The 24,930-nt window shown below is 40.4% G+C and overlaps 1 protein-coding gene and 1 long non-coding RNA gene across 6 annotated transcripts in view; one reads left to right on the top strand and one right to left on the bottom strand.

The window, feature by feature from the left end:
• Positions 1-627: 627 nt before the first annotated feature.
• Positions 628-18,899, bottom strand: LOC120234291. The gene is made up of 4 exons (XR_005529048.1): positions 18,721-18,899; positions 17,418-17,531; positions 14,338-14,391; positions 628-1,351 (listed from the first exon to the last, which is right to left on the bottom strand). It is a non-coding gene; the product is annotated as an uncharacterized LOC120234291 (long non-coding RNA).
• Positions 18,900-19,246: 347 nt separating this feature from the next.
• The window catches only part of COG6 (component of oligomeric golgi complex 6), a 164,720-nt gene continuing 159,036 nt past the window's right edge, over positions 19,247-24,930 (top strand). For 4 of the 5 annotated variants that reach the window (XM_039236082.1, XM_039236084.1, XM_039236085.1 and 1 more), the window contains exons 1-2: positions 19,247-19,464; positions 22,098-22,241. In XM_039236082.1, the coding sequence (XP_039092013.1) occupies positions 19,255-19,464; positions 22,098-22,241 (354 nt within the window). In that variant the 5' untranslated portion in view covers positions 19,247-19,254. The remainder of the gene's footprint in view (positions 19,465-22,097; positions 22,242-24,930) is intronic. The other variant, XM_039236086.1, reaches the window with a different exon arrangement.

Below are 24,930 nucleotides of genomic sequence, written 5' to 3'. Positions count from 1 at the left end.
GTGTATGCATAGCATAAAAGTGAAACAATACAAAGATGTGTACAGGAAACGTGAATAACTTTCCCATCTTCTTAGTCTCCTGGAGTATTCATTTTTTTATTAAAAATTTTTTTTTGATGTTTAATTTATCTTTGAGAGAGGGAGAGGGAGGGAGAGAGAAAGAGCGAGCAGGGGAGGTCAGAGAGAGAGAGGCAGAATCTCAAGCAGGCTTCAGGCTCCAAGCTGTCCACACAGAGCCCAATGCAGGGCTCAAACCCACGAACTGCGAGATCATGATCTGAGCCAAAGTCGGATGCTCAACTGAAAGAGCCTCCCAGATGCACCCATCCATTTTTAATAGACTAGTAGGTACCCTTTTATATCTTCTCCTAGGTAAACAGGCAAATATGGTCATTTATACATAAATATCTCTGGTTTCTCTTTTTTGTTTCATTATTTGTGTTACACATTTATATGATACACTCTATAGACTTTAAAATCTAATTTTTATTTGGTAATTTGTCATGGGATTTTCCGTAAGTCAACAGCTATAGCTGGAACCTTTGTCTCTAATTTGTATACCTGCATAGTCATAATTTTACAGAAATAAGAATATATACTGTTGTTCAGTTTTAGTGAAGCCTTTTATTTTCTATGCATTTCCTCCTCTCCCTACACAATCGCTCCCACTTTTGGAACAACCTGGTATTTTTCTCCCTGCTTATCACCTGTACATATATAATGTATACTTACGACCACTTATGAGGGCCCAAAGAGAGATGGATCTTGGGTTGCAGGATCTGGACACTTTTTGCTCAATAATTTGTTAGTTAGGCTTTGGGATCATCTCATCTTGATAAAAGAGAAAACTGCTTTTTCTAATCTGCGATATTAGAGCACACTGCTTTTGCTGTTTCAGAAAGACTATGTGGTTGGGCTCAATAATACACGGTCCATATTTTATCAGGCCTCTCACACGAGGATGCTGGGCCTTCACATGCTGGCTGTTCATCTATTGTCACTCCTCTCAATCTCTTCTCCTCTCTCCTCTCTCCTGGTACAAAACGCCAGCTGTTTTGGTGGCTCTGTTCCTTGGTCTCATGACCAAATTTTTCGTTCAGAAGGAACCCACTCCATCTCCGACACCAGGCAGCTCTTTAAACAGACTGGTTGTAGACTGCAAACCAAATAACCCCAGGGGTCAGCTATTCATGATGAGGGATGGAATCATTCATAGTCATTTGCCAATTGCTGGAGAGCACACTGCAAATTTTGCTACCTGGTCACTGTCGACGGCTCTGCTCTCAAATCTCCCACAACAGAATTTCAAGTGACGTAGGTCTTGCTGTTTCCGCGCAATTAATGCTTTAAGCTGACAAAAAAAATTGCCATTGTGTTAGTATTTAAAATTAAAATCAATGATTAGCACAGTGACAGAATGCTGCTGCTGAATGTTATTGAATTTCTCATTAATATTAATTTGTGGTTTGTAGAGAAATGGCTTAACAACCGAGCTACACACATACATTTCAAATATTGATTAACTGAGCCATAAATCTGTGATCATGGAAAAAATTGCTTTTAACCTCCTGTGTTTGATTTTATTGTCTTAGCATTTTCAAAATCCATATTTCAGTAATAACATGTAATGTACTTTTTCTAGTAGGTTAGTTATTACCAAATATTTTGCAGTTTTCTGACCAGCATACATTTGTTTTAGGTTTCCAAGAATGACATAAAATTTCTGATGCACCTTCACTTGAAGGCATGATAATCCTGATAACAATATTATCATTATAAACCATGATTTACTGAATATGTTTTAAGAACCTAGGGCTGAACTAGGAATCTGATTTTCCTTCATATAGGAAAATTATGCTATCGATTCCAAATCAGTAGGCAATTTAATTCGAATTGTTTTCCTTGCTTGTGGTAATTAGCTTCCATTATGCTTAAGCTATAAATACACATACCATGTGTGTAACATTAGATGAGCACGTGCACAAGCAGAATTAAAGATCCGCCACCTTCCCTGGATGTGTTTGTAAATTTCAAACAGAAAACTTAAACTTTATAAGACAACAGCTTATTTGTTCATTAGCAAGTATTTATGAATGAGTAAGGCATTATACTGTTTTTTGCAGTGGGGTATACAGGTGAACAACACATGTTCTTTAACCCGAGGTACCTTACTATAAACTAGGAAAGCTGAGGAGGCATGTATACAATAACCATAATATAAATTCCATTTTTATATGTTCGTTTGTTATTTTTACAGTCTCCCTAGGATGGTGAGAACCAGAAAAGGAGAGGGAGGGAGAGAGAGAGAACAAAATTATTGCAGGAACAAGGCTTCTTTTGGGGGCCTGTCATATTTGGATCTGTAGGAGTGCAGAATATGCCTTAGTGTGTGTGTCATAGAACCGTCTGGAAAGCTTGTTAACACACAGATTTCTGAGCCCCCACCCCAAAGCTTCCAATATTGTGAGTCCAGGGTAGTGTCTAAGAATTTGCATTTCTAATAAGTTCCCAAGTGATGCTGACTTTTTAAAAGTCAGCACTGGAAAACCACTGGATTAGAGATTCCCAAAACCGGTTGGTAGTAAAAATTACATACGGAGTATTTCCATTCCTCCTTCCTTTTAAAACCTTTCCTTTCTGGGGCACCCTGAGTGGCTCAGTCAGTTAAGCGTCTGACTTCGGCTCAAGTCACGATCTCACAGTCCGTGGATTCAAGCTCCGCATCACGCTGGAACCTGGAGCCTGTTTCAGATTCTGTGTCTCCCTCTCTCTCTGCCCCTCCTCTGCTCACTCTCTGTTTCTCTCTCTCAAATAAAATAAAGACAAAAAAATATTAAAAAAAAAAACACCTTCCCTTTTCCTTCTTCCCTCCCTTTATCCTTTCCTTCCTTTCTTCCTTCCCTGTTCTTTTTTCATTTTTTTTAAATGTTTTATTTATTTTGGAGAGATAGAGAGACAGCATGAGCAAGGGAGGGTCAGAGAGAGAGGGAGACACAGAATCTGAAACAGGCTCCAGGCTCTGAGCTAGCTGTCAGCACAGAGCTCAACGCGGGGCTCGAACCCACGAACCGTGAGATCTTGACCTGAGCCGAAGTCAGACGCTTAACTGACTGAGCCACCCAGGCGCCCCTCTTTTTTCATTTTTAACATGGACATTCCTCCTCCTCACTCAGATGCAGTGGGTCTGTGCCGAAGATCAAAGCTCAACACCTCCCAAAAGCCTACACTGTAATTTGCTGAATCCTGGGTTCATTAATTCTCCTTTCCACACCAGGGAAGATTAAATGAGTGAGAGGATGGAGTGAACATCTCAGGTAAATATAATATGAAGGGTTTGGTAGGTGCCTGGGTGGCTCAGTTGGTTAAGCATCTGACTTTGGCTCAGGTCATGATCTCACGGTTCGTGGGTCTGAGCCACCGCATTGGGCTCTGGGGCTGACAGCTCAGATTCTGTGTCTCCCTGTCTCTCTCTTCCCCTGCCCTGCTTGTACTCTCTCTCTCTCTTCCTCTCTCAAAAATAAATAAGTAAACATTTAAAAAAAGGTTTGGTTAAATAAAGTGGAGAATTGTTTGTACTCTTTGATTTGATTCTTTCATATGTGAATTCTCTGGTGTCCAAAGGTGGCAGAATTTAGAACATTCTTAAAAGGTCAGTTTTGATTGCTTATGGGCCATGCACTCCTGGGCCCGGGGCTCATTAGGAGCGAAGGGTGGCCATGTATAGGTGTGGTCATGATGGATGACTCTGAATTAGTGTGACCTGTCCTCCACCTGCTCCACATTATGGGTGTTTTTCTATTTTCAAGAAACTTCAAGGTTCTTTGTCATTTTTCACACTTATTATTCTTAGTCCAGTAAACTGCCCTTTGTGTTTCCCAGGTGGGACTATGAGAACACCACAAATAAGTCTGGGGCACATTCAGGGAGTACCATCTTTAATTAAAAATAAGTGCACTGCCACATTATCTCCCAGAATAGACTCTAATGACAAGTATTTCAAGTACACATCAAGTAGATGTGTGTGTGTGTGTGTGTGTGTGTGTGTGTGTCTGTGTCTGTGTGTCTGTGTGTATGTATATTTTATCCTTTTGTACTGGTAGGTTATTATCAGTCCTAGTCATGATGTTTGCAAGTATTTTTTCCAATTGCTAAATAGTCAAAACTATTGAGTGTAGAAGATGATAAAACTAGCCGGGCAAAATATGATGTAACCTCCATTACCTAAATTGTCTTCGCTGTCTGTGCCGATGGAACATGGATGGATGATATCACACTGAATTAACAATTCTTATTATATCAGTAGGACAGCCAGTCCTCTAAAATCAGCTTGTATATAATCAATGACTGAACTGGTTAATAGGTAAAACTAGTTAATGTGTAATGTGACCAAACCTATCAAAACTTGCAGTCACCTCTTGTTTTTAAAACGGTATCCTATATAAGCATTGGTCAATAAATAGGAATGGGTGGAATAGAATAGAAAACCCAGAATTGGACCCAAAAACACATGGCCAACTAATCTTTGACAAAGCAGTAAAGAGTATCTCATGGAAAAAAGACAGTCTTTTTAGCAAATGGTGCTGGGAGAATTGGACAGCAACATGCAGAAGAACAAAACTACACCACTTTCTTATACCACACACAAAAATAAACTCAAAATGGATGAAAGACCTGAATGTGAGACAGGAAACGATCAAAACCCTAGAGGGAAAGCAGGAAACAACCTCCTTGACCTCAACTGCATCAATTTCTTACTGTTCCAAAGGCAAGGGAAACAAAAGCAAAAATGAACTATTGGGACTTCATTAAGATAAAAATCTCCTGCACTACAAAGGAAATAATCAACAAAACTAAAAGGTAACTGATGCAATGGGAAAAGATAGTTGCAAATGACATATTGGATAAAGGGCTAGAATCCAAAATCTATAAGGAACTCACCAAACCCCACATCTGAAAAACAAATAATCAAGTGAAGAAATGGGCAGAAGACATGAACAGACACTTTTCCAAAGAAGACATCCAGATGGCCAACAGACACATGAAACGATGCTCAATGTCTCTCATCATTAGGGAAATACAAATCAAAACCACACTGAGGTACCACCTTGTGCCAGTCAGAGTGGCTAAAATGAGCAAATCAGAAGACTCTAGATGCTGGCAAGAATGTGGAGAAATGGGCACCCTCCTACACTGTTGGTGGGAATGTAAACTGGTGCAGCCCCTCTGGAAAACAGTGTGGAGGTTCTCAAAAAATTAACACTAGAACTATCCTATGACCCAGCAATAGCACTGCTAGGAATTTACCCAAGGGATACAGAAATGCTGATGCATAGGAGCACATGTACCCCAATGTTCATAGCAGCACTCTCAACAATAACCAAATCATGAAAATGTCCAGCAACTAATGAATGGATAAAGAAGATGTGGTTTATATATACAATGAAATACTACTTGGCAATGAGGAAGAATGAGATCTGGCTATTTGTAGCAAAGTGGATGGAACCAGAGGGTGTTATGCTAAGTGAAATAAGTCAGAGAAAGACAGATACCATATGTTTTCGCTCATACGTGGATCTTGAGAAACTTAACAGGAGATAAGGGAGGGGAAGGGGGAGAAAAGTTACAGAGAGGGAGGGAGGCAAACCATAAGAGACTCTCAAATAATGAGAACTGAGGGTTGATGGGGGGTGGAGGAAAGGGGGAAAATGGGTGATGGGCATTGAGGAGGGCACTTGTTGGGGTGCGCACTGGGTGTTGTATGGAAACAAATTTGACAATAAATTATATGAAAAATATAGGAATGGAAATAGTCGATAAATTGAGATATGGTAGATGAGTTTAAAATGTAACAGCATTCACCTTGGTAATGGCCTTTAGAGATTTGAGATGTTTTTTTCTCCTCCTAATCAGAGAGTCATGTCACTGAAAGGAACTTCAATTTGATGTTCCACCAAATGGAGATGTCTCTTCTCCACCTCTCTGGAGGATTTTCAGTTGGCTCTTGCTTCACCACTTCCAGTGAGAAGGAATGTATAACCAGCCTCTTACTGGGCAGCTCTAAATGACAGAAGGTGATTTTGTTTCCAAAATCTTCACAAAAATGTTCATTCTTCTGCAAGTCAGGTCTGTGTGATTCCTAACGTTAGATTGTTCTACAGTATCACACCGTCTCCTAACACATGCCTATTGCATGCCAAGAAATTTGCAGGATAATTGTTAGGAATTGAAAAATTAGTGAGACCCTGTGCCTTTTCTTAAGATGTTTACACTCCGTTGATAGAAGAAATAATACATGTGCATAATTATTTCTAATTCATAGTGTCAAAGAAAATCTTCCAGTTCTATAAACCTCTGTTCACAGGAGATCAAAAGTAATTATACCCAATGGACATTTCATGGAGAAGAAACCTGATAGGAAGAGATACTGAGGAAATAATGTGGAGAACATTCAAGGCAGAAGGGAGGACACGTGGGTAGAGGGGAGAAAGACACGGGGCACGTTTAGAAACAAGGAGTATAATGCCTGGTGTGCAGCATAAAATAAATATGGGGCAGTAGTGTGAGTGACACAGAAGGATTTATTCCTCACACGGCTTAGGGGCAAATTACAGAGTACCTGGAAACCAGAGACAGCAGTTTGGATTTGACTGTCTACACTAGCACTCCCCAGAGTGGGGTGTAAACTCTGAGAGGTATGTAAGAGAATGCACTGGGGTATGAGGAGATGTCAAAACTTCAGTTAGTTTTATTGTTTTTTAAGTTTATTTATTTATTTTGAGAGAGACAAAGACAGCACTAGCAAGGGAGGGGCCGAGAGAGGAGGAGAGAGAGAATCCCAAGCAGGCTCCACGGTGTCAGCCTAGAGCCCGACAGGGGGCTCGAACTCAGAAATGGTGAGATCATGACCTGAGCTGGAACAAGGGTAGGGTGCTTAACTGACTGGGCTACCCAGGCGCCCCAAACTTCAGTTAGTTTTAATTTTTAATATTAAAAATTAAAAAAGAAAGCATTATTAAAATTTACTCTATTGACTGGTTCCCTCACTGACCATGTTTCAAGGTCACATGTCTTATGTAATGGACAGTGTGGGAGGCATCGCGAGGGAAGAGTGGGTGCTCCGGAATGCTGAGAGGGTGGGATGTACCTTCACTCTGTTGGTTTTTAGTGAGCTGCTCACTGCAACATGCTACCTACGTTTCAGCAAGTTTGCAGATTTGGGGGCCCAGTTAGGTGGATTTATAGACTATGCTACCCTAATGTTAACTGAAGCCATGCTCACAAAATGCAAACAATTTTGGTATATGTGCTGCCAAAGTGAGCCCTGGCAAATAGTTATACAGGATTTCTTCAGAGAACTCACAGATCGGAGATAATACTAATAACACCGTCACAGATAAATAAAGTGGCAGAGCTGACATTCCTTTTACCCTAAGTACAAGGTGTCCATTGACCACATTATGAAACAAGCACAGGGGCAATTTGATGAGACCTGACAAGAGATACTCTCCTAAGAAATTATATTTGAAACATGGATTCAGAGCCAATGTTAGTTATAATGAGCCTTCTCATAAATGGTATGCTATGGATCATGCCTTTGTGAAATCTTGACGTTTTTTACTTCTTTTTGCCATGATAGCCCTTAAAGTAGGTATTGAAATAAACTGACCTTGGAATAGGAAGAGGAACTCAGCCAGCGCCTCACAAAGTATTAACCCAAGTTTTCAAGCCTATGACTCCGATACATATCCCATACAGATGAATAAATATACACAAAACCTATTCACATAAAACAGTTTATCAAATTATATGCTGTGGAAATAAGCATATATAATATTGGTGATAAAAAATTTAGGGAGCTAAAAGTTCTTTGAAACATTAATAAAATATAATTGTTCAAATACTTTTATTTTCTGTCTCAACTTTTTACATTTTTATGCCTGCTTAAATTTATTTTTTAATATTTACTTATTTCTGAGGGAAAGAGAGACAGAGAGAGAGAACGCAAGTGAGGAGGGGGCATAGACAGAGGGAGACACAGAATCCGAAGCAGGTCCAGGCTCTGAGCTGTCAGCAAAGAGCCCAAGGTGGGGCTCAAACCCAGAAATCATGAGATGTAGTTGGACGCTTAACCCATTGAGCCACCCAGGTGCTCTTTTCTATACTTGTTTAAGAACATATCTAATGTGTGAGTACAGTCATAACTAAAGTATAGATTTATAAATATGTGTCTGTATACTGTAGGTTCTCAAACTGTTTTTCCTGAGAGGGGGTGATAGCTTTCAAATTTTTCAGAAACTACTGCTTTATGTTTTTGAATTGGGATTCATTAAAGGTTTTGATCCAGGAAGTGATACATCGAGATATACCAAGAACTGTAGGGGGGAAAATGGTACCAGGATGCTATTAAAGCAACAATTAGGTAATAAAATGTAAGAGAGAAAGAAGGGAGGTGACCCAGAAGTCAAGGCTTCAATAAAGGAGAGAGTGGTGGAAATAGGAAGGAGAAGTTAGATACAGTAGATATTGTACGGGTAAGTCCTCCAGGATTTCAATAAATGGTTCATTACTAGAGAAAGTGAAGAGAGTAATGGAGGCAAACCAAAGGTAACCAGGAGTCCCCCCCCCCCCCCCAGATAACTGAACCAAAGGCAAGGACATTGATAAAAATACAAATGCTGTTTTCCGTTCGGTTTAGAATGGAATAGATGATCTGCAATTTGAGTCATGGCTTATTTAAAGAAATCAGTCTATCTATTTATTCATATTAATTTTTAATTTACTCAACAAATGCTTAATCAACTCCTACTACATTCCAGAAACTACATAAAGTGCCAAGGATTCAAAGATCAATGAGCTTGTTTCAAGCCTCGGGGAGCCCACAGATTAGTGGGAAGAATACAAATGTATTGATGATGACATATAATGTGAGAAGTGCAATTACAGAGCCATCTGTCGGGTGATTTGCAAGCACGTGGAAGGGACACCTGGCCTGGGTGGGGACATTTTTGGAAGACGAGGCTCTGGAGAAGAGTAAAAGAATGACGGAGTGGTAGCCAAGGGGAGAAGAAAGGGATGTGTTCCAGGCAGAGGGCACAGGAGGGCCGAGGCACAGCACAGGTATGTGGGAAACTCAAGCAGAAGAAGTTCAACAGAAATCAGATTCCCTGGGACAGGTGGACTGCTTAATTCTGCACAGAGGCCAGGGGCTCATATCTTCTGCAAAGAGAATCAATAGCCATCAATAAAAGTGGTGTCAGGTCTATGCAGAAGGGCAACAGGAAGGTGCCAAATTAAAAGAGGTCTGTGGTTTATATCCTAAAGCTGCAGCATAGAAGTTGAACAATGAAAATATTAACTGGGGCAATTTAAACAGGAGACATTACTATCCGCTGACTAAATGCGGTAAGTGTTAAATAAAATTAGGACGAGAATGGACAAGTAGACACAAGTAGAAGCTTGCAGAGTCAGATACATGCATCCAAATAAGGCGGAGGCCATGATCAGAGCTCCAGGAAGCACACGAGTGCTCACACCTCACTATGGAAGTGTGTATATGTGTGCGCCAGAGGAAGCCAGAAGCTGAAAGACGATAGGAAATGTGTGAAACGCTATGTGCTCAGCATGAAAATGAGAAACTGTTGCATGAGCTGGGCAAAAATGAAAGATTATTGTTTGGTTCCACCCCTGGTGGTGAGCTATAGCTCGCATGAATGTGGCAACGACGTGTCACTCTACAGATTATATGCTATATCTTGCCCGCATTGGATTTCATCAAATCCTCATGACTCAGTAACCCGGGTGGCATTACTATATTTTGCAGAGGAGACAAAGAATGGCAGGCGACAGGTGAACTGCCCAGTGTCACCCTGTGGCCAAGCTGAGACTCAAACCACAAGACCAGAGCATTGACCACTTTGCTAGGGGTTTTCAAATGGGCTCCACAGAGTCCAAAAGGCCTCGCAGGGGCAAGCGTGGTGGACATTTGTAATTTTGGGGCCATCAAGCATCATTCTCCCTTCTCGCGGTGATAATACATCAATCCTTTTGGAAAATTAACTTGTGACAATTGAGGTGCTTTCTTCTTAAACATATATGGATAGCTTTTGTATACAGAAAGAAATCTTTACATCTGCATTTATTTTCATTTACAGTCAACATATGAAAATATTAAATATAAGTTATACATGTAACTTATATATCAAATAAATCTACTTACATATCTAGTGATTCTTAATTAATACTCAGCTAGTCTCTGAATTTAAAATACCAAATTTCCCCAAACATTTAAGTACAACTTATAAATTTAACTCATGTTAAGCATTTCACATTAAAGTCATGCAAAGTGTCTGTTCTCCTAATTAATTAAAAGTCTTTGTAAATGCAATTGTTTTAATTATCTGAAACTTTTCAACTTAAAATAAATATTTAATACATCTGGTTTTCTAAAATACTTCAAAGAGATAAGCAAGTGGAATTACAAATCTTAACAAAATTTTCTTTAGTACTTAAATGATACTTATAAACCTAATAATAAAGCTTTGATAATTCAGATTTATTTAAACTTATAAATCCTGTTAAAAATGTATCAAATAAGGGGCACCTGGGTGGCTCAGTTGGTAGGGCGGCCAACCTCAGCTCAGGTCATGATCTCACAGTTGGTGGGTTCGAGCCCCGCATCGGGCTCTGTGCTGACAGCTCAGAGCCTGGAGCCTGTTTCAGATTCTGCGTCTCCCTCTCTCGCTGACCCTCCCCTTCTCACGCTGTCTCTCTCTCTCTCTCAGAAATAAATAAAATGTTAAAAAAATTTTTTAAATGTATCAAATAAGACTGCATCTATTAAGTTTAAAATCACAAAAAACACTTCAAATGAAAATTATAAATTTAATATGTCAGATTTAACATATAAGATTTTTTCAGTGTTTATTTATTTTGATAGAGAGAGAGAGTGAGCATGTACGCAAGTGGGGGAGGGTCAGACAGAGAGTGAGAGAATCCCAAGCAGGCTCTATGCTCAGTGCAGAGCCAGATGCAGGTCTCAGTCTTACAACCGTGAGATCATGACCTGAGCCGAAATCAAGAGTAGGATGCTTAACTGACTGAGCCACCCAGGCACCCCTAACATATTAGATTTAAGAACAAGGCAACACATTTTTTGGATGGTTATATACTGTTCAAATTTCCCATTTTCTTATGTATTTATTTTCTGCATAATGTCCTAAATTTAGTATAGAAATATTGATTCCAAGGATTTGATTTTCTCATTATTTTTCCTCTGGTTAGTTTTACATTTTCCTGGAGTTGCTGTCATTTATTATCTCTTAACTCAAAAACTTTCAAGTGATGACCAGAGATTCTGGACAGGGACTTGGAACCTAGTGGCAATTTCCGGAATAACGATACCTGAGCTGCCTATTAATATACCAGACCTTTTCAGGGGAACCTGGGTGGCTCCGTCAGTTAATTGTCTGACTTTGGCTCAGGTCATGATCTCATGGTTTGCGAGTTTGAACCCTGTAACAGCCTCTGTGCCGACAGCTCGGAGCCTGGAGCCTGCTTTGGATTCTGTGTCTCCCTGTCTCTCTGCACCTCCCCTACTTGTGTTCTGTTTCTCTCTCTCTCTCTCTCTCTCTCTCTCACACACACACACACACACACACAAATTTAAAAAAAAAATTAAAAATCTGCCAAACCTTTTCATATAGAAAGGAGGTTTTTCAAATCCTTGTATTTCCTCACAAATGGTTTCATACAGCTATTCTGAGCCATTTGAGTTTTACTATAACTCTGGACACAACTCTCACTATGACACCTTCATAAATATAATTGCCTAATTATACCTCTCACCCCACCTAGCTGCAGTTAACCTCTGCTGTCTGCTCAATGTTAACTGGAATCTTTAGGGACAGTCCCCCACCTCTCCCTGGGCTGGGATTAAAATGAATCTCTTTACTACCTAGTTGATTTTGCACCTTTCCTAATACATTGCTTCCTTATCTGTCTCCGAGACCACAAATTTATAGCTATTAGGTTGACCAGAATTAACTTTCTGGTGTTGCATGCTATCAGGTTGAGATTGTAAATCATGATGTCCTGACCAATGGATGGGCATGTGGCCAAAGTGGGCTTGCTTCAGGACTTTAATGTTGAGCAAAGGCAAAACAAACAAACAAACAAACAAAAAAACCAAAATAAATAAACTAAAATAAAACAAAACACAACAAAAAAACAACTTAGCAATGAGTGCCCTGAAACCCAAAAAGTGGTTCTAGCCACTGAGCTCTCCTATTGCTATTGGTTCTTAGTTGAGTCTTCAGTCTTCCCTTCAGCACTTTGAGCCTTCATACCCTTCCAATAAATTACAGTCAGTTACGTTGCAACCTCAAAACTCCAAGTGATACAGGCAGCCTAGAGGAGGCCGTATGGATTAAGAAAGGGCTGTCCTTAGTGGAGAAAGGGCAAGAGCCTGACACGTGCTTCATTCAGATCGGCCACACTGTTATCTGTCCTTTAAATTTCGTTTGAAGGAGGTTGGACATAATTTTATTGCTAAAAAATTTGAGACCATTACCTCCACGACTGCTAAGGTTTCAGAGAATTTAAACTGAAGGATGGGAACTACTGCCGAAAATGTCTGAATAAAAAAGAAAATGAGAAACTTGAGGCCACTTTCAAAATTCATGAAGTCACAGAGAGATCAGAGAAATCAGTATGTATTGCAATGTGAGAAGCCTCAATTCGTAAACACTTAGGAGTGATCAGTAAAGGCAAAGAATAGGTGTGAAAAAAGGGCTGGGAAGTTGTGATTAAAGATGCATGGAGAACATGGGATCATTACTCCAAGTCCCTGAGAGAAATATGCAGCAAAGACAGAACGTGCTATGAGGGCCTCCACAGAGAAATTGATTTAACCAAAAATGAAAGCTAAAACTCTCATACTCATTTTCTCAGCTTTTCTAGAAACTAGAGTACGGGCCTGTGCTTTAGGTTCTACTAAGGAGACACACAAACACAGAAGCACAATGAAACTAGCTGTGGAATTTTCCCTGGAGGTGGTGTCTGAGGCGCAGTTGTTTCCGATGGTAAGCGGTGCTGAGGTAGCCAGCGGTAGGCACAACATACACAGAATCAACCAAAGAGGCCAGGGTTCGGCTTGGGGTTAGAGATGTCTCCAAAAACTTGGTCTTGGAGTCATTTCCACCACAGGTCTGGCAACATTTTCTGAGCCTATTTTCTGAGTTTGGTTCTCCCTTTCTCACAAGGATTCTTTTATTTGTTTATTAGCAACTAATCCTTAGTGAAAAGATAGGGAAATACAGTATTTTTCTATCTGGTCTAACTGGGGCTGACAAAGTAAAACTGCCTAATATTGAGGGACAGGGCTTGAGCAGCCTGTGGCATGCAGTGGCTAAAAAAGTTAATCAAATTATTGCCCATGTTCACTCTGGAATGACAGGCCTGTTAACGGAAAGGCTTTGGAGGACCAGGTAGCTCTCACTGCAATGCAAGTTCTTAATAATCAGATGAACAGAATGACCAGCTCTATGGATGTCAGTCATACTTCTTCCGAACCACCCGGAAGTTTGCTCATTTGGGGCCATGAACAAAGTAAAATGGTGACAGTGGTAGTTTCAGTGACATGGATTTCCTTTTTCCTGTCCACCAACTATGCTGAGTGCCCAAATTTTCCAGCCACAGCCAAACCTGAGTCTCTGGTATACTAACATACTCCAGAAGGACGAGCAGCCTTTGAATGATTAGATTCTTTCCGTCACGTAGGGAGAAATATTTTGTTCTGCTGAACTAGAATCATACTTGAATTTGTCTCTTTTACTACCATCCACTGACTTACTGAATACCTTATTTACCACCATAATTTCACATGCAACATTGCTTCTTCCCTAGGAAACTGCTTTACACTGAAAGAAGTAATGTAATGCCTATGGAATTCGTTAGTCTTACTATGTTTTCCATTATGAAGAAGCAACTACGAGATAGTGCTAGAAGCTATTCATGATTCATTACTCCAACAGCAAGAAGATAACACCTCATAGGTTTTATGCATGCTATTCCCTGAACTGGAGATCAGAATTTGTCCTGTTTCTCCTGGAGCCAGAATATACGATCTACAGATAAAGGGCGTGGGTAGGAATGGCATCTCCCACCATGTTTATTACACACTTGGCAAAGATTTTGCTCTTGGTCTCCAAGAGTCTGGCACTGCTGCTGATGTTGACTCTGGAGCTCTCATACTTCTAAAAGTATAAGAATAGATGCGTGTTACTTCAGAGCTTAGATCTTGTGATTAAAAGTGTCAGGGCCCTAGGAAAGAGAACTTACCAAGAGGAATAATAGTTGTCCGAGTAGAACCAGATGATGAGACTCCTAGTGGAACTGGGTGAACAAACAAAAAAGGAGGTTATCTCGTTGTGCAGAGTGACGTATCCCCGACCATAAAGGGGAAGTTGGGTGTTGCTATATAGGAGAGCCAGAAAGAAGAGCCAGGACCTAAAGAATTACCTGTGTACTTCCTAGGACTTCCATGTCCTGGGGCAAAATTAAAAGGAAAGTACAATAACTTAACACAGCCAGACCCATCAGAGGCCCAGCTGCTCTTGGTATGGAAGGTTGGGTCACCTCAATGGATAAAGAACTTTGATCAGCCGATGTGCTGGCCAAAGACAAAGGGATCATGGAGAGAACAGAAATCCTGTGTTCCGATAACAGCTTTGTGACAATTGTAGAAATAAAAACTATGACATTACCTGTTTTGTGACTTTTCTTTCTTGAACAACACTTTTTAAAAAATCAGTCCTTGATAGTTACTTTAGTTTAATCCATAAGCTACATGATATTGAGGGGAATGAAACAAGAGGGAATTTTGACTTTGAGCTTCTGACTTCAGGGGCGCCTGGGTGGCTTAGTCGGTTAAGCGTCCGACTTTCGCTTGGGTCATGATCTCGCGGTTCGTGGGTTCGAGCCCCACGTCGGGCTCTGTGCTGACTGCCAGCTCAGAGCCTGGAGCCTATTTCAGAGTCTGTGACTCCCTCTCTCTCTGACCCTTCCCTGCTCATGCTGTCTCTCTTTATCTCTCCTAGAAATAAATAAAAATATTTTTTAAAAAATTTAAAAAAAGATTCAATTTTGAGATGTTACCTTAAAGGATAAAGTAAGTACGGTTTTGGTTATGTGGGGAATAAGTTGCAGTAAATGAGGTGAAAATATTTTTTAAGCATAAGTATTGGGAAGAAGAGTGCATGTTGATATTATCCACCTGAAGGGATAAACTATAGTTTAAAAAGCTTATAGTTTAAACTATAGTCTAAAAGTAGACATCTGCCATATACGTATATGTATACATGTGCGCATGTGTTGGGGAGGGGGCTGCATAGTATATGAATATTCTTTCTATTTTTGAGTAACTGTCCACTTTCTCAGCTCCCCTGACAACGTGCACAAATCTGTTACCTAAGCTCTTCCAATGCAAAGCACTTGTCCTCGACTTTGAAACAACAGAAAGTGGAACAAAAGGCAGAGACAGTGGAGAATTCTTCAGAAATGGTAAAATTTTAAGCAACACAGTCTTCAAAGAGCATCAGTCGTTGTGTCATGGAAGCATCCTACGTCTGGGGTCAAGACTGTGGTTGCTGAGACCTGTGGGCCCCACGTTTCAGCAGTAATGACAATGGGGTCCACAGTGAGCAGCTGTGTGGAGTGATTTTTGGCAATCGTCACCTGTATCCCATCTCCTTTTGTTTCTGCCCTTCCTGTTGATTCTGAGACTTACCCAATATTCTTTTGTTACATAAATTTCTCCTTAAGCCACCCACAGTCGGCTTCTATTAATTGCCATTAAGATCTCTAACTCAGGGGCACCTGGGTGGCTCAGTTGGTTATGTGTCTGGCTCTTGGTTTTGGCTCAGGCATGATCTCAGAGTTCGTGGGTTGGAGCCCCACATTGGGCTCTGCGCTGGCAGAATGGAGCCTGCTTGGGATTCTCTCTCTCTCCCTCTCTCTCTGCCCCTCCCCTGTTTGTGCTCTCTCTCAAAAATAGATAAACATTTAAAAAATTTTTTTAAAGAAAAAAATGCTGGTGTCAATGTGAAGGCAATAAGAATGGTGTCAAGCCAATGCCAGCATAAAACACATTTGAATGTTTAGCTACAAAATTTTTGCCTATGTTCCAAGTGAGACATGTACACAACTCAAAACAAAAGCCAAGGAAGCAGTAAAAGAATTTGGCAACTAACTGCCAACTTAGCTGTGACCTAAGGTTAGCTATATGTCCTTGGAAAGATTTTGTTCATTTTGGATTAGTCATCAGAGAACCAATTACACGATAAGGTGGCAATGATCCTTATGCTGCAGGGTAGTTATCAAGATAAGAATAGTGTATTAAAAAGATCTAGCACTGAGTCGGATTATCAATAAATTTGAATGCTAAGTGATAAGAGCTATTGCTATCAATACCGTGAAAAATATAGAGGGCTAAAAATTCTATGACTCACCAGATGTGGCTTTAATAAATGTCATCTTATACTTAATGAAGCCATACCAGTATAATAGGACTTCCACTTATTTCAGAAGCCAAAGAGCAAGGAAGCTTAAATAACCATTGAAAGGAGAAGAGGCAGAAATCGGGGAAGCCCTGCTTTCAACCATCACTTGGAAAGTAAGAATCTCTACATTTTACTCTACAGCACATTTCCCCTGGAGTTCTGTAAGAATCCTGTACTCTTTTTTTTCAAGTTTATGTATTTATTTTTGAGAGGGGGAGAGAGAGAGAGAGAGAGAGAGAGAGAAATAGAAAGCGAGCGGCAGCAGGGGAGGGACAGAGAAAGAGGGAGATAGAGAGTACCAAGCAGGATGAGGGGCTCAAACCCACCACCTGGGAGACCATGACCTGAGCAGAAACCAAGAGTCAGATGCTTAACCAACTGTGCCACCCTGGTTCCCCAAGAATGCTTTGCTCTTTTATGAGCATGTTTTAATTCTTCCATTAAACTAAAATATTTAAACTAGAGCCTGTCTTTAAGTCTTTTCGTGCTCTAGTGTACTGAAGAGCTCAAGATACAAAATTATCCTTCACATTTTCATGAAAAGAAAACCTTTATGTTCAATTACATGAATACATATATATAAATAGGTCTCTGCCAAGGCTCACCAGACTATTTATTTTAACTTTGGAAAAATATTGAGTTTAAGCACTTAACTTATAATTTATAGTTAGTCTTATAGAACATATGATAATTTAAAAAATGAACAAATGGTTTTAAGTATGTTTAAATTGAACATTAATTTCTGTCTTTATACTACCACATATTGTTCTAATTTTCAAAAGATTCTGTTTCTTTTTTTTTACAATTGCAAATTCAAGGAAGTATAAGCGAGCAAAGAAAAATAGGCCATAATTACCCTACCTTGATAATCTCTGTTAATAATTCACTGGCAAATGGGTAAGATTAGGAATTTTCAATCCATTTGGAAAGACACAAAACGAAAAGTAAAAGCCTCCCTTCCACAGGAATGCCATCCTGAAACAAGAGAAAAAGGTTAAATTTACATGTATCCATCTCTTTCTTACACACAGGGATCATCACACTATGTGCATTATAATGCATCTTGTTTTTTTCACATATTGTATTTTGGAATTCTTTCTACATTAGCATTTAACTTTCCTTTGTAGTAGGTAACAGTTGCATAGTATTGTTTGTTGTTGTTGTTTTTAAATTTCTTTATTTTGAGAGAGAGAGAGCAGGGGCAAAGAGAGAGAGAATTCCAAGCAATCTCCACACTGTGAGTGTGGAGCTTATCATGGGGCTCGAACTCACAAACTGGGATATCATGACCTGAGCTGAAATCAGGAGTCAATCACTTAACTGATTTAGCTACCCAAGTACCAATTGCATGGTGCTGTACTGAGTGAACAAACTATAATTTACTTGTTCAGTACTTTGTCAGTGGACACTTTGGTTGTTTCTAGTTTCTCTTTCTTTTGGTCCCTCCCTCCCTCTTTTTTATTTTTCCCTCAGTAGCACTTTACAGTTTTCTTCATCTAGGTCCTGTTATTTCTTTTTTTTTTTTTAATTTTTTTTAATGTTTTATTTATTTCTAGGAGAGAGAGAGAGAGACAGCATGAGCAGGGGAGGGTCAGAGAGAGAGGGAGTCACAGACTCTGAAACAGGCTCCAGGCTCTGAGCTGGCAGTCAGCACAGAGCCCGATGCGGGGCTCGAACCCACGAACCGTGAGATCATGACCTAAGTGAAAGTCGGACGCTTAACCGACTAAGCCACCCAGGTGCCCCAAGGTCTTGTTATTTCTTATTGGAGTCACAGGAACTTTAGAGTCTTTTCTTTTTGCTAGCTGAGTCATTTCTTCACTTGTTGGGATTGGGATGAGTGTTTTCGCCAGGTATACATATATGTATACGTGTATATCTGTACATAGACCACACACAACATAAGGCAAATTAAGGACAGAAGCTAAATGGTTTGTGTTTCAGAAAAATACTAAACAAGTTCAGAGATTTTGCTCTGATTCAATTTTTTTACTGAGAAATTTAAAAAATAACGTTATTTGTATATCTAGACCCTCTGGGGAATCTACTTTTCATTTTATTACTCCTTCATCTATTATTCTACAGCTACACTGGCTTTGGTCAATTCATGGAATGCCCAAGTTTCTTCCTGTCTTTGGACCTTTCCATTTATACTCTCTCCTACCTGGGAATGGTTTCACCTCATGTTTCAGATTCTCCTCCAAATCTCAGTTTAAATGTGAACTCCTTGCCAGACCTTCCTGGGTCCAGTAGGACCCTCCCTTTAATATTCTCTTTCCATTGCACTTCAATACCTTCAGAGCACTCATCACAATCTTAACATTTAACTCCTCTGTCTTAGACACCCCCTAACGCCTACTCGAGTACCTAGCATGTAATATACCTTCAATAAATTTTAAAAAACCAGGTAAAGTTAATTACAGTAGAATTAACGTTTACTAAATTTACATGCCAGGCACTGATGTCAGTGTATGCTACTTAAACTTAGCTTAGAGTTTCATAGATGCAGGATTCTGAAATCCTTTTCAACGTAATCCCCAAACTTTAAATCTGGTCTCCCCTTCCCACCTGCCCCTAGGTCTAACCCCGCCCCTCCCGCCGCGTGGCTCAGCTGAGCAGTCGGGGCGGAGTCTTCCGGGACCCGGGGCGCATGCGCGGCAGACTGCGCACATGCGCAGTACTCGCGCGGCCGGCGCGGATGCTTGCGGAGAACCGTGGTGGTCCCCAAGGAGCTGGGGGCGGGGTCCGCTGCGCTATGGCCGAGAGCGGCGTGGAGGTCGTAGCAGTACCCGCGCCCGGGGCTGCCAACGGCCTCAGCAATGGGGCAGGCGGGACCCCGGCGCAGACCAACAACCCGCTGTCGCGGAAGCTGCGTAAGATCCTGGAGACGCGGCTGGACAACGACAAGGTAACCGGGGCTGTCAGGGCCCGCGGTCCAGAGTTGTCCGCGGGGCTGAGCCTCGCCGGGGGAGGCGTCTGTTGGACACCCACTCCTCCCTCTTTCCTCCATCCCTCCGGATCCGGCGTGGGGCGGGTAGGAAGAGGGGGGCCGAGGGCCCCTGGAAAAGTGAAAAGAGGTCTTAGATGTCACCCCTTATTTGAAAAACCTTTCCTGGAAGACTCTGGATCCGGCGGTGAAACCTCCTTACCCCGGAGGTGTTCGGGGGTCTGAGCAGAGAGAGGAGAGCCCAGGGCAGGCTTCGAAGCCCATGACAGAGTAACTTACAAGACAGGACAACTCAAAGCGGGGGAGGAACTGGAGACCCGGATGGGCATAACTGAGCGTTTCCACTGACGACTGAGAACGACTGGAATGATTTGCAGCGCGAGAGAACTGCTGCTTGCACAGGGCTCAGACGAAATAATCCGTACCAGTTTTGGTTGTTAGCTAAGCACTGCCCGTGATATCTGCGGCCACGCTGTTTTTCTTTGCAAGATAAGCTGTCCACATCCTCTCCCAAGTACCACCTGAAACTCCTCCATCCAGCTCGTGTCCTAGATGATGATCTCTTCGGTATCTTTGACTCTTTAGGCAAAGAAAAAGTATATGTAGCAGTCAGAGACCTTTGTAGATAAATTTGTAGGTAACTGAAAAAAGCCATCAATAAGAATGTATGTAAAAAAAATAACATTACATAGTAAGAAAGACCGGCTCTGGGGCCACTTCTTGTTGGATACAACCATCAAACTGAAGCATTATGATTTGAGGAAGTCTTTTAATTTCTCTAAGCTTATTTCTCATCTTTTCTAAGTTGGGAATTCTCCTGGTAGCTTTCTGAGGGTTGTTGTGAGGATTCACCAAGAGAATCTGTCTGGAGTTCTCAGTTCAGTGCCCGGCCCTTACTAAACTTTAATGTTATCATATAATTTATTGTGTAATGTGTCTAATACTGACATTTATGAGCTCATTTAATACAGCGACTATGATGTAGATAACATCTCTCTTTTTACCCAAGAGAAAAATAAGATATGGAAAGAGTGTAACTAAGTTCAGCAATATAACCAAATACCTGGGGGAACTGTAATTTGCACCTGTCTCTATGATCTTGTCCATTCATGAGTTACTAACCACTTCTTTGAGCCAGGCTAGGAAATTTCAAGGTTGTAGTCAAAAGAAATGGCTTCATTCTGTGGTTTTTCTTTATCTTTTTTTGTTTTGAACACTAAATCTTCGTAATACTCTTTTATATACTGAACTGAATTTAAATAACTTTACTGTTTTTGTCAGTCCAGCCAATATCGCACAATAATATTTTAATTGAAACATAGAAACCCATTAGGATATAGGCTAGTTCAGGTGTAGGAGTCGGTATCTGGAGATAAGGGCACTATTGCATATCCTGGGCTTGGTCTCTTTCTTCCTTCTCTTCTCTATGCATATTCTCTCCGTAAGAGAACTCTCTGTCTCTCATGGTTTTAAATAGCAAAAAAGGGTGGTGATTCTCAAATTTGTAACTCTGCTCTTGGCATGTCTACTGACCTCCAGATTTGTACAGTCGATTGTTAATGACAGCTCTAATTAGATACCTGATTGACATCATAAAAACTTAACATAGCCAGACCCTTAGTTTTTCTCCAAACCAGTTCTACTTTCCACTATTAGTAAAGCCCATCAGTTGCCCACACAAACAAAAAGGGCATAAATAGTTTTGACTCCTGTCATTGTTTTCAGAGCCGTACATTCAGTCCATTAACAAATCCTGTAGGCGCTGACTTGAAAAAAATTGTTTGGGATCATCTTCTCTGCAACGGCAATGCTACTGACTTGTTCTAAGTCACTGTCAAATCTTGTTTGGATTATTATTGTTTCTTCCTGTCTGCCTCCTTTCTTGCCCCTCCCCCATCTGCTCTCATCATAAAGTTGGAATAAACTTAAACATATTTAGCACATTTTATCACTCCTTTGCCGAAAACCTCTATTGGACTGGTGTGGTTCCCATGGATGCCTTTCCTGTCACTCAGGCCTCTGTTCAGAAGTCACCTCAGAGACGCCTTCCTCTAAGTTCTGCTGCTGGTTACTCAGTTCCCAGCCTGAAGGCTACAGGTGGTACTTATTTCTTATATACTGTATCCTTCCAGAGATGGTTTATCTGTTCACTGGCAAAGATGTATGTATACAGTCCTTTCTCTTTTGTAACAGTTGGTATTGCGACTGTTTCCATACATTGTTGTTTTACTTCCTGTATCTTGAAGTTTGTATGATATAAGTACATAAAGAATTTTCATCTTTCTCAAAATGAATATATTGTAATTTCTTTAACCAACCCTCTTTACACGGACAATAAGGGTATATGCAGTCTTTACAATGCCAAACTATTCTGCAGTGAATAATCTTATATATATGCTGCCGTATACAAGTAAGTAGATCCTTACTGTGTTCTGGAAATAAGTTTACTATTCAGTAATGTGAAGATCACCCAGTATTTTTTGATTGTTTAATGCAAACATTTTTTGAAAATGATTTAATTAAAATTTGGCTTGAGCTTAGGGAGACATTTAAAAACCGGCCCCATTAATCGTCTTCTATTATCACTTGTGTAGGAGATGTTGGAAGCTCTCAAGGCTCTTTCAACCTTTTTTGTTGAAAACAGTTTGCGGACTCGAAGGAACTTACGTGGAGATATTGAACGTAGAAGTTTATCCATTAACGAAGAGTTTGTGAAGATTTTCAAGGAGGTGAAGGAAGTATGTCAATTCTTTTTGTTTTACATTTATTGAGAACTTAACTGTATGCCTGACTCTGTGCTACGTATTTTTATGAATTGGGTTGATAATGTTGACTATTCATGTACCGTGTTCAAATAGAAAACTAAACAACTTACTCTGGCAGCATCTAGGTTCTTCAGTCGGTGTGATTTCTGAATCTGTGACCTCCACAGATGCTGCTTCTTAAAAAGTTGTAACATTTGTTCTAGGATATTCTCTTAGACATTTTTGCTTTTCTTTTTTTTAAGTTTTCTTAATGTTTATTTTTGAGAGAGAGATAGAGCGTGATCAGGGGAGGGGCAGAGAGCAAGGGAGACACAGAATCTGAAGCAGGCTCCAGGCTCTGAGCTGCCAGCAGAGTCCAATGAGGGGCTCCATCTCACAAGCCCTGACATCATGACCTGAGCCGAAATTGGATGCTTTACCTACTGAGCCACCTAGGCGCCCCGTAATTTTTGCTTTTTTAACAAGAACAAGAAGAAGAAACATTTCTTTAAGTGACTTTCCAGTGAAGTTTTTCCTTACTGAGTAAACCTCCTTCGATGACTACTTCTCCATTGGAGATTAATTAGGATTGAGTTATTTTATTGCATCATAAATTAAGAAATTTTCAGATTACTTCAGTGCATAAATAATAATTTATCATATTTGAGTGAGCAGTCTACTCACCATAGGGTAAAAATAGATTTCGTTTATTATGTTGTTTTATTTATTATGCAGTACTTTGTTAATGTTGTTAATATCACATAGTTGTTCCATGTGAGGTATATGTGTTATACATAGTGTTAATGACTAATTAATAAACAGATCCTATTTAATAGTTTAGAAAGATTTCATTGAGGCTAAAATCTGGAAGGTGGAAAGGAAAGTTTGGAAAGTATTCATAAAAATAGAGTAGGGGCGCCTGGGTGGCTCAGTCTGTTGAGCGTTCAACTCTTGATTTTGGCTCAGGTCATGATCTCATGGTTTGTGACATCGAGCCCCACATTGCACTCCATGCTGGCGGTGTGGAGCCTGCTGGGAATTCTCTCTCTCACCTTCTTTCTCTGCCCCTCCTTGGTTCCCTCATTCTCTATCTCAAAATAAAAAACATTAAGCAAAGATAGAAAGAACCCATGAGCACATCCAGATTGTGGTTTCTAAACACCATTTCCCACTGACAGGTACAGTCTTGCACGTATCAGAAAGCAGGGAAGCTGTCTAAGGCTATTGGGAAAGCGGCCCAAGAACTTTGGAGTTAAATTGATGAAGCTTTCACTGCTCAGAGATAGGACAGTTAGAGCATCAGTAAGAGTAACTCAGTGGACTGAAACCTCCCAAACATGTTTAACCCATGGATTCATACTGATACTAAAACCCAAACAGAACCCTCATTGGTTATATTTGGTGGCTATATTTGACGGGAGTCAACTTACTTTGAAAACTACTAAATAAAAGGAAAGGGTCAAACATTTGTCCCATATTTTGTTCCAACTACACAGAGTTGTTGAGGGGAGGCTGCTCTTTATAACTTTATTCCATCGAAGAAATGAAGGATTGATACAAGATTTTGCCACCACTGTTGAATTTATGGATCTAGTTCAAGTTTTCTGAACGTGGGTGGCAGTATTTATCTTTTGGGTCAGACAACTGGGGACTGTCTTCCACTATTTAGGATGTTGAATAGCATCCCTGACCTCTATCCAAATGCCAGCAGTACCACTTTTTCCTTCATCGCTCCACCCCAATAGTTCTCCTGACACTGCCAGATGCCACACTGGGGGACACGATTGCCCCATTGAGCGCCACTGATCCAGCCAATGGTCATCACTGACAGCTAACCTCACACACAGAGAAACAGCCATATCTGTCTCTTCTAATAAAGGTACACAACACCGTCTATGAAAAGTTCTTGCCAGAAAAATGAACCAGAATATAACCAAGCTTCTAGGCCTGCTAGTTTGTAGAAAATACTGAGGTCAGAAGAATATGTTAACACCATGTCCGGGTCACTCAGTTGGTTAAGCATCCAGCTCAGGTCATGATCTCACGGTCTGTGGGTTCCAGCCCTGTGTCAGGTTCTGTGCTGAGGGTGTGGAGCCTGCTTGGGATTCTCTCTCTCCCTCTTTCTCTGTCCCTCCCTGTCTTGTGCATGCTCACACACTGACTATCTCTCTCACAAAATAAATAAACTTAAAAAATAAAGAAGGAAGAAGAAAAAATGGGTAGAGAGATAGATGAACCAAGAGTGGTTATGGGTTGGTAATTGTTGAAGTTGGGTGGTAGGACACTGACATTCATATTATCTCAACTTTTAGATATTTTTGAAAATTTTCCATAATAAAAAGTTTTTGAAAAGTTTATCATACACCAGTTGTATTTCACAACCTGTGACTTTATTTAATTGGGGGAGAAAAAGTTCACTCTAAGTTCAAATATTTTATAAGTAATATAAAGTCCATTGAATTACAGTAATCAAAACTTTGCATTTAGGTCTGTATTCAGAGATGTAATTTATATTATTTGACAAAGCCGATCCATTTGGTATATTATGGTGGCTAAAGAAAATATTAGGAGTATTTATTCTTGACCTAGCTGGCTATTATTGTCAATGTTGTTCGTGTGAGATTACACAATGAGATTTAAAGGAATGGTGAGATTAGTGTACTTAGGTCTCTGCCATTGCTGA

This window comes from Hyaena hyaena, unplaced genomic scaffold (genome assembly GCF_003009895.1).
Source record: "Hyaena hyaena isolate Hyena2069 unplaced genomic scaffold, ASM300989v1 scaffold_106, whole genome shotgun sequence".
Classification (NCBI taxonomy): Eukaryota; Metazoa; Chordata; class Mammalia; order Carnivora; family Hyaenidae; genus Hyaena; species Hyaena hyaena.
Note: the sequence above shows the minus strand (reverse complement) of the source record. Positions and strands in the feature narration are given on the sequence as shown.